General features: G+C 41.4%; 1 protein-coding gene across 2 annotated transcripts in view; it reads right to left on the minus strand.

Moving 5' to 3' along the window:
- PARG (poly(ADP-ribose) glycohydrolase) overlaps nt 1–10696 on the minus strand; it is a 58826-nt gene extending 48130 nt beyond the window's left edge. The window contains exons 1-6 of one of the 2 annotated variants that reach the window (XM_054277199.1): nt 10552–10696; nt 7613–7679; nt 4238–5212; nt 3057–3240; nt 1286–1408; nt 479–562 (exon numbers count right to left, since the gene is read on the minus strand). In XM_054277199.1, the coding sequence (XP_054133174.1) occupies nt 479–562; nt 1286–1408; nt 3057–3240; nt 4238–5212; nt 7613–7679; nt 10552–10687 (1569 nt within the window). In that variant the 5' untranslated portion in view covers nt 10688–10696. Of the gene's footprint in view, nt 1–478; nt 563–1285; nt 1409–3056; nt 3244–4237; nt 5213–7612; nt 7680–10551 lie in introns of both variants that reach the window. The other variant, XM_054277198.1, reaches the window with a different exon arrangement.
- Between the last annotated feature and the right edge of the window lie 55 nt (nt 10697–10751).

Consider the following 10751-nt stretch of genomic DNA (forward strand, 5'->3'; position numbering starts at 1 on the left):
TCCAAATCAGTATTCATGTTACTGTAAGACTTCGTGCCAACATAAATGTAAAAGTTATCAAGAGCCATTAGTCTCCAAAATCTACAGATTTTTGTCAGCAGCTTGAACTGTGATTTCAGTGGAGTGAACTGATGCGAGGAGTTACTATTTCCAGCTCTCACTTGTGCATCCCCAACCATCTGGCTACTCAAAACCCTCATGCTATGTTCACCACAGACTAGGATATACTGCTGGACAAACACAGTTTTGTGTAGACCTAAAAATGGCAATTCATTCAAATAATCTGAATAAATTCACTGGTAACACTTAGTCCTCATTAAGAATCTTCATTCTTAAGAAATCCCTTGAACAGCAGAGAATTTTTCATATTTTTCTAAGTCATTAAACAAATAGAACCAAGCCAGAATCACTGGTAGTACACAGACAACCTGAATGTATTTATATGCAGATAGACTTGATTTCAAACTGACAGGCTTACCTTCAAATCATGTGAGCAGGTAAATTTGTTAAGTAAGGCAGTTTGGATTAGTTCCCATCGACTTCCAGCCGTTCTATCTCCATTCTTTAAAGTAAAAGCCCAAAATAAAGTCAAATTAAATTATTCAAAACATAAAGACAGATTTACTGTCATTTGTAAAATTGATAAGAGAAAAGACTAAGTGTATTTAATAGAGGCTATAAGAATTCTTTGTTTCTGAGTCAAGTATCAATAATCATTATAGAGTTTTTACTACAGGACACATTTGCTGATTACATTCACCCTAGTCTGAAGTACTTCAGTGGGTATGTTTAAGTCTCAAGCAGTGAAAAGAATTACCAGACCAACAAGTATGCAGGGCTAATCTCTGCAATTGTTTTAGCACAACAACAACAGATACACCTCACTATCAGCAATACCTGACAGAGTATTATAATCAAACTGTGCTTACAAATTCATTCACATGTGTTGAAATTGCAAATTGCTTCACACACACATAATAGATAACATACAAATATGTAAGTAAATAAATATAGTATTTATAAGGAGTTCAAGTTTAAACTCCATATAAGTATAGAAATATATATATATATATCATCAAATCATTGGCTATGTAAAATAATTACCAGCAAAAAAAAAAAAAGTCTTCTGCTCTGTCTGAAGCATCATGACCCAAAATCCAGTTTTTCAGACTTGATTTTCTAATTCCATAGTCAGTCTGACAATTGAGCAAATTCAGTAAACTGAAAACTCATCTATGTGGAAACAAACTTATTTGATCACACAACTGTAAATACTTAATCTTACCTCATCCTCTACAGGGTATAAATTTTGTTCTGAGCAGGGCATTTTAACATGCTTGTTGTCCCACAGATCTTTGTAGTGAGTTGGAAAAGGTTTAGGTACCTCTCCTTCCCTCAGAAGATCTACCTGTAACACAAAAGGACAGGGGGAAAAAAATCAGACTCTACTTTCAAGTTTTTAAGTGGAAGAAATAAAAACTAAGCAAAAACACAGTTTAAAAAGCTCTCATCTACAGCCATCCTTTTTGGAAAGGGGAAAGCTACAAACTGATCACATGACAGCTACTCAGAAAAAAATCCACCTGTTAATCTTACATTACACTTGTTGAAAAGGACACCACCCTAACACACTCAAATAAAGCAATATAATCAATTACTTACTGTATCTCCAATCACCAGCTAAAGATTTCCTCATTCATCAATTTAAGTATCTACACATTTTCATCCAAGTATTTTCAAAATGTAGTCACAAATGTAGCCATAGTTATATATCGTGTTAGCAGGGTGCCCCATGGCAGAGAGGAATGATGAATCTGACTCCATGTTCTCAGAAGGCCAATTTATTATTTTATGATACTATATTAAAGAATACTATACTAAACTATACTAAAGAATACAGAAAGGATACTCACAGAAGGCTAAAAAAATAATAATGAAAACTCATGACTCTCTCCAGAGTCCTGACACAGCTTGGCCCTGATTGGCCAAAGAGTGAAAACAACTCACAGCAGAACCCAATGAAACAATCACCTGTGGGTAAACAATCTCCAAACACATTCCACAGGAGCAAAACACAGGAGAAGCAAATGAGATAATATTTGTTTACATTTTTCTCTGAGGCTTCTCTGCTTCCCAGGAAAAAAATCCTGGGTGAAGGGATTTTTCAGAAAATGTGAATATGACAGTTATATGCAGAAACAGTACTTTTAACCTAAAACTGAAAGGGATGAGGAATCACTATAGCTAGAGCAATGTCTCAAGTTTACTCCAGAGAACATCAGAAAAGTAAAAAAAAAAAAGAACACCACATTCTTAAAGACTTAATTTGCTATTTAGCCCTCTAACAGAATTAAGTCTCTCAGAATAAGTATTTAAACTCAATGTGCCTTTCTTTTGGTCAGGATTTATCCATCACCTCATAGCCTTCTAGTCACGTTTTGTTTCAACAATACTTGGATTGCATATTACTCCAAAGGATTAAAGGAAAACTTATCAGATTTTATTTAAAATGCAGTGGTAAAATAGCAAGAAATTCTGTTTCATTCCTTTTCTTTTCCATATCTTGACTATCTTGAGCTTTTCGTATGTCTTAAACCCAAACCAAATAACATTAAAATGAAAACACAGCACGAAAATTTTGGAAGTACCAAATTTACTTGTAGACATATCTATAATTCTCAAACTTTACAACTCAGTCAAGGAAGAACTCACAACCCCCCACAAAACAAAACTACTTGCCCCTAACAAGACAGAGGCAGCAAAACCCTGCTTTTCATTTGAATCTCATTATCCTAATTTTGTGCACCAGAAAAGCCAATTTTCAGGAAATCACTTGCAAGGAGTGGCAAGACAGGTGGCATTTCACATGACTGAACACTAGAGGCAGGAGTGTGGCTGGAGCAATGCATGACTGAACTCTAGGGGCAGGACTTGGCTGGAGCAATGCAAGGCATGCATTACTGAACTCTAGGGGCAGGAGTGTGTCTGGAGCAATGCATGACTGAACACTAGGGGCAGGACTTGGCTGTATCAATGCAAGGCATGCCTGACAGTACCCTCACGGTGACGGTGTGGGCGGCCGAGGGTCGCAGGTGGGGCAGCCGGGCCCCACACGCCGGCATCCTCCTCATCTCCTCAATCGGGGTTCCAAACCATTTCTTGTTGCTCGGCAGAGGAGGTGGTGTGTATTTAGCAACCTTCCTTCCTGGCCTCTGGGATTTGAATTCACACTTTTCTTTCCTGCTGTTAAAATACAATGCATTGAAACATTTTATCTCCACTGAAAAAAAAAATGATAGAAAAATACACAAACTTCCAGCCCAGGGTTACAATTATGGCAGTCAGTTTATTTGCCAGCCTCTGCTGCAGCCTCGGGCCAAAGCTATATTTGGGGAGAACTTCCACCACGACCAACCCTCCCCTCCCCAAGACACACAAGTTCATTTCCACCAAAACACTCTTCTCTACAGGCTGACAAAACCCTTCCCAGAACTGCAGTGGGTTAGCAAAGCAGGGTATTCCTCTGCAGAGCCATGCCCCTTCCCAACAGGATCTGTTTATCCATGGACCATGCCCCAGTAAAGATGTGCAAAATGACTTTCTAGCCCTACTTGATGGACTTGAGTCAAGTCAAAGAATTGCATGTTATGCCAAAATACAGAGTCCTTTTGTTTCTGCTCACTCCTTAGACACTTATTCACTTTCTCAGCTCCCACTCAAATCTAAGACCTTTGGAGCAGAGATTATCCTTTTTCCTTTCCACAACACCTGGCCTGCAGAGTCCTGTGTCATGCTCAGGGCTCCTGTTCCTATTGCTGCAGTGTAATCACCAGTCCTCTCTCCCAAATTATGAATAGAGCCAAACAAAACAAACCAAGAAAACCCACCCAAATCCAAAAACATCAACACAAAACCCCAAACATCTCTACACGTGAATTTTCCCATGTCTATTTCAATTAAAGCATCACAGCATTGACAGTTCAACAAAACAGATTCACTATTTTTGTCATATCAAACTAATAAGAATTCTAAGAATTGCACTGGACAAATATATCCTTCAAAATTCCCACAAACAGCCCCATTAAAAATAAGTTATTTCAATCTTACATCTGTTGTCTTTGTATCTTAAAATATATTTTGCAAAACTCTTTATACAATACAGCCTCTGAAACTCAATCACCAAGGAGGAAATTTCCAAGCATGAAAAAACCAGATAAAGAGGCAGAGAGAACACTACCTTTTCTCCTCAACTTTAGGTATCCTCATGAAGTGAGAAGTGATTTTGGAGTCTCTCTTCACACCCTGTTTTGCACCTTTGCATTCTGATGATGGAGCAGAGGAGATCCCAGGTGCCTTTGTATGCAGAGTGTCCTCTTTAACAGAATTATCTACTTCCTCAAAGCTTTCACAGCCCTTGACAGAAAAACGTGATTTCCTTGACTCCAATTCAGCATCCCCATATTGAATTCTAAAAGATTTGTTTATGGGTTTTGACATATTAATCTCCTCTCGTTCATCCAGAAAGGGACTTGTTTCTTCATCAGCCTCTGACCCATGGCAGCTATTTTTAGAATTGTCCACATCCATTGGTGACTCTGGTTCACTTTCTTTCTCAAAAGCAGGTGAGTCCCCTGAACTGCTCTGACATTTGCTCAGTTTCTCAGGACCTCCAAGATCAGATATACAGGCATCACAACCAGCATCTGAAAGTGGACTTTCTGGAACTACATCCCCCTCCTCTTGCTCACCCGTTAAACAGACAGAATTGCAACTCTTCAGCTTCTGTGGATTGCATGAAGCCACCTGTCCATCTGTCTCCATGTCTTTTGAAGGTTTGGAATTTCCTGCTTTTGAAGCCCGGCCTGCTGACACCTTCCTCTGAGTCCAAGTGGCACTGCTTTCTTCACAGCCCCTCTGCTTGCCAGTTTTGTGCATCTGATCAATGTTGGCATTTTTAAAGAGCTCTGCAGACTGCAGCCCCTTCACAGGATCTGTATCTAAGACTGCATCTTTTTCCTCGGCCTCCCAGCTACACATGCTGCCTGTCTGAGGCAAATTTACTTGCTTTGCACCAACTTCCACAGATATTTTTGCATTATTTTGCTGACAAGTATTCTCTAACTTTTTCACATCATTCTCACAAAAGTTCTCTTTTTTAACGGAAGTCATCTTAGGATTTGCTTCAGTATTGTTATTAATTTTGCTGTGCAAGCTGTGGAAAAGAAGTAAGAGAATTCAATGCCTTATTTCCAAATGAAATTTCTGAGCATATTTTTTAAAGGGACAATAATAAACAAACAGAAAGCACAGATTTTTATTCATTCTACTCTGTAAGTGAACACTACCAGGAGCAACAGGTTTTACTGCACTGAGGACTGTAGCTCACTAGCAATCCATTTCCATTTAAAGTCTCCAAAGGATGATCAATCAGCTGCTTATTTCAGGCATCTATTCCAGTCATTCATTTCCTTATCTTCCAATCTAAACATTGTGAAGCTATTATTTAGCTATTTTCTCCAGATGAAAAAAAACCTCTAGAAGTTGTGAAAAAGTCCTCCATAACTTTTATTTTTATCCATTAAATACAATGAGCAAGGAAATCAATGATTTTATGGCCATTCTCTCAGAGCTACAAATTCATCAAAGAATAGGCTGCAGCAGTCCAAAGTCTCCTATTACTTCCTCACTTTTATAAACAGCCCATGACTTTAAAAAAACTCCATACAAAAGCTCAAGCGTAAAATATATTTCAAACTGCCAATAAAAATTAAAAGCTACATTAAATCAGGAGGTTTTTTAAGAAAAAAATAACCTGATTTGTCTTCATGTAAGGCAGGGCAGGATAGAAACATTTCCTAATGATAATACAAGGAAATGAATTGAGTTTTGCATGACCAGATGTCAGAAATTAATTTCGCATTTACATACTTTATGTGTCACATAATTTATGTGTCAGTGTATTGATAAAGAAAATTACTTAGAGGACACATGGATATTAAAAAAACCCTGACTACTCTTGGTGAACACACCACTCTGAACAGTATTTCCTCCTGAATGTATTGTTACTGTATACTCCCAATGCAAACTGAGCACACTGAACTCTGGTCACTGCCCAGCTTCCCATTTACACTAACTAAGAAAAGATACAATTACCACACCATCCCAAATTCAGCCACTGGACATTTTAATAGACTATAGATTCCTGAAGGCATTAACTTTCTCCATGAATGGTAACATATCCTCTTCTAAATGATCACTCAGGATAAGGAGAGATGATAGCTTGGAACTGCATCCACAGGATGATTATTTAAAAACAAAAGGATTTTAGAGGGCTTTATTTCATGATAATTTAGCTTCCCATGTATGCATTTATTGCTGCAAATTTTGATGAAAAAATGAGAGTTCATACTGCTGCCATCTCAATTTCTCTTTAAAGGTACTCACAAAATCTACTGACAACTTGAGAAATTACATCTAACACAAACTTAAATTAAAATTGCAGTGTTTACTGCAATAGAAAGGCACATGAAATGTTTACACATCAAATCTGCTATTTAAAGTTGCCAAGGCTCTAATCTGTCAGCAGGGATGGAGAAGGGCATAGAAGAGCAATACTCTGAAGGGAATTTTAAAAACCTGAAATAATTAATTTCTTCCTTAAGAATCCTCTTAACATCCTTGATTTAGTGGAACCTGTATGCCTGCAATTAGTCCTGCATACTTCTCTATTAATCACTATCACAAGTCCTCCCAACTATTTTTAGCACTTCTATGGACCTGGATCTCTATTTATTAACAAACACCAAAGAAAAATGAACCAGGACATTTACAACTGCAACTACAGAAAAATAATATCTGATATTCCTCTGCACCAGACAGCGAAGCTCTTTGGAGTACAACTTTAGGGCAGCCGTGCAATCCCTGCTCCTGACAGACCACATAGTTGAAAATATCAAACTTTACCTGGTATCATTCAGCAGCAAAAACTTGTAACATCTTCCATAAAAAAAGCTTCAATGTACATTTGAACACCTGTAAATTCTAGCTGTAATCAAACCAACTGCACATGTTTTAAACTACACTTGCAGTCCAATGAGACAAACCAAAACAGATTTTTGTCTGTAAAATAACAACAGTGAGTTGGTTGCAGGACCATCAGTGCAAATCTGCAATTGTGTCCTAGTGCCCTATGTCAAACAAAAATGAAAGCAGCATTTGACCAAAGACATAGTCTGGTATTACAACTGAATTGATCAACTGTTAGGCTGCCACTGGAAGCAACGCTCCCAATTTGCCTTTCCCTGCTCCAGGTTCCCATCTTTTGCTTTGCAGGAGCAGATGTATTTATTCACCTAAACAGTGACATGCTTCAGGAATCTATGTCAGCAATAAGTTTGGGCTTGGGTGTTTAGAGAGGATGGGAGGGGGACTAGTTAGCTGTTTGTAGTGAAAGTGTCTGCTTATTACTCAAGAGGATGCACCAAGGCAAGGAAAGCAGCAGAAATTGGGGCTGCCTCCATTTAGCCAGCTGCACTGGCAACCTGCACTCCCAGCTCCCACCAGGCCCCTCAGAGAACACACCTTCTGAACAAGTTTATGTGGTGCTTTTTACCTTTTGGACTCCGTTGCCTTGGGTCCTTTATTCTCCAACCAACTGGTAATTGTCTGCTGTTTACAAACTGAAAACCACAGTTCACAGTTACTACATGAAACATGATAAAACTGCAACATCATTGCATATGAAAAAGATAACTTGTATTGGGTGAAGATAAAAACACCTCCAATTAAACCCTCATTAGCATCTCTACTATAGGGAGCATCCATACATTAGCAGTATTAAAACTACATGTGATGCAGTATTTAATTTGCATCAGTCAGCAGCTGTAGCTTTTGTAATAATCTTCATGAATTTCAGGTATGGTATGTGGTGGGATTTCTCTCTTCCAATCTTTTTTTTTTTTTTTTAATACAGTTAAAAGGTTAAAAACATACAGTGGATGTGTAGAATTCAAAGAAAAAACCAAAGGAACTTGAACTTCCTAGCTCCCATCATTACCTTTAGTCACCACCACAGTGAGCCCCAAAAGCTTCTGCTGAATTTTGGAATAAAGAGGCAATATAACATAACTTAAAATCAAAAAAGAAGAAACAACAAGGCACCTTTGAGGACCCATCCAAGAACTTTATTTGTGTGTAGCATACTGTGAAACATGAGGCTCAATGCATGGCACACCCTATAAGTGACAAAGGAAAGGACTTTTCCTTTCTCCTCCATCCATAAACAGTTTGAAAAGCTTTTCAATACTTACTTTCCTAAACAGCAACAAAATGAAGGACACAATTTCTTCAGATTTTCTACCAACACCTCAGTTTTTATCTGTGTGTTGCTGCAGGTGACACAAGGTGTCAATAGAACAGCAACATGTGAATTAATTATGCAGAGACTTGGGGATGGAATGGGGAGAAAAAATTCAAAGCAATTCTTTCAAAACTGGAAAACAGTCTTTATTAGTATAAGGGGCATTTAGTTTTGTTGTTATTTAAAGATATTCTGCAAATTTGGCAACTAGCTACAATTCCCTCTCTTTCCACTTGCCAAGAGACAGCACCTCCCTGGCACTGCTGACCGTGCCAGGTGTTTGCTGCCTGCTTTCAGCTGGGCAAGGAACAGCTCGAGTGCCTCACTGTAACAACAGTTCTGCAGAACTTCAAAGCCACAAAATCACGCCTGGCTCTTCTGATTCCGAGGATGGGAAGTCTCTGCAGCCTCCAGCAAACGGAGGTTGTGTAACTTGTAACAAAGATGGCTGAGGCCAGAGGTTACTTATGAGACATTGTTTCATAAACACTTTCCCTAACATTCAAGGCCTTGAACACTCTTACACAGCTGCTTCTCAAACACCCTCAGCAGAGGATGCCACAAGTTTTACAAGTAATCTCCAAAAAACACTAAAATCATTTTCAGTTATTCTGTAATGGCACAAACAACAGCGCAAATATTCTTATTTCCAAAGACTCACTAAACTTAAATCTAGTAGTTATTCTGATTAGCAAATTTCACCCTCTCCTAACATTTGAAGTGTTAATCCAAATTGCCTACAGGTAAGCAGCCAAAAAAAACCCAGCAAACACAAAAACCTGAAGAGACATGTTAAAACATGGGACAAATATACCTCTTCAAAGGCAGCTGACTACCTCTTGAGGTGTAAACTTGTGCTCAGGAAGAAATACTTATTCATTAGCACAAGAAATAGAAACGATGGCAGCAGCGCCAGAAAAGAACAAAATGGCTTTAGTTTGAACTTCAACATCTGAGCAGCCACATAGGCCCTCCAACCAACATAACACACATCACTTTCATCCTTCCAGCATGGCTTTTTGCTACAGATAAGGTGGTGGGAACAAGAGGCAACAAAAAGACAACCCGTGCTTATTCTCACAGTAAACAGAACCAGACTTTGCTGCTTTTTTTGGTTATGGCATATTTATTTCTACTCAAGGTAACTGAAACTATTCCAATAAAACAAATAATCACACCTAAAATCTACCTTTGAGGAAAACACCCTCATTTTCAGAAGATTCTCATTTACTCTGTAGCAGTGTACACCTCTAACTCCAAACTATCCTCTACTTAAAGCTAGTTAGGGCTTAGTGAGGTTTAACTCATCAGCTGCAGATGACAGCAAATCTGTTTGGACCCTTTTTCCCTTTCCATGCATTTCTTTCTATTTCTGAAAGAGGTGCATTAAAATTTTACTTTGACAGCGTTAGCTCCAAAGAGAAAACAAAACTAAGAGAGTCACGTGGGAACTTCGCCGACACAGCCCTGTTGGGCGGCAGGAGGAGCAGCCACCGCACCCATGGGGCCAGCAGCGCTCCAAGCTGGCAGCCACGGGCTGGTGTGAGCTCCTGTCACTGCTCTGGGCTCTGCCTGTGTGGCAGCCTGGCACAACCCCGCTGACTGCCTTTTATCCCGCAGGAATATCTGTCCCTCTCTTGCGGAACACGCTACCTTTAGCGGCTCACACCTCTCGTCGATGATTTGCACTATGAGTGGAAACTTGCAAAGAATCAGGCACAAAAGCGGTGCAAAGATCCTGCAAGGGGAAGCACGGGCAGTGATCACACCACGGGGCTGGGACACAGGGGACACGCTGGCAGCGGGAAGAGGAGTCAGAGACAATTCCAGCCGGACGAGGAAGGGCAGCTGCGGGGAGGCTCCGTGCAGAGGCACACGCGGCCCCAGCGCTGCCCGGGCCGGCAGCAGCCCGGCAGAGACGCCCTGAGCGGCGGAGAGGGACTCGGAGCCTCGGAGCCTCCGGCCCGGTCACCTCCTGCTGCTCTCGCCCAGCCCCAGCGGGCGGGTCGGGCTGGGGGGGGGGGGGGGGGCCGGGCAGCGCTCCCAGCTGGGGCCGGTTCAGCGCAGCCCGGGCTCCGCGGGCACCGCCGCTGTCCCGCACCCCACGGGCAGCAGGAGGCGGGGGCGGCACGGCCGCCAGCGAGCCCCGCTCCGCGCCCGGCCGCTCCCGCCGCCCCGGGGCCGCTACAAACCTTTGTTCCCCACGGCGGTGGCGGAGCTGCTGCCCCCGGGCCCCTCCTGCCGCTCTCCCTGGGAGCCGCCGCCGGGGCTGCCGGGGCCAGACCGGGCTTTCTTCCGCGGGGGTTCCCGCCCGCAGCCCGCGCTCATCCTCGGCGGGGCCGCCCTGCCCGCCGGGGCCGGCCAGCACCCGCCCCCCGGGGACGGCGCGACG

The sequence above is a fragment of the Melozone crissalis genome, unplaced genomic scaffold, assembly GCF_028551555.1.
Source record: "Melozone crissalis strain CALT ecotype California unplaced genomic scaffold, PUWL_Pcris_2 ptg000019l_1, whole genome shotgun sequence".
Lineage (NCBI taxonomy): Eukaryota > Metazoa > Chordata > Aves > Passeriformes > Passerellidae > Melozone > Melozone crissalis.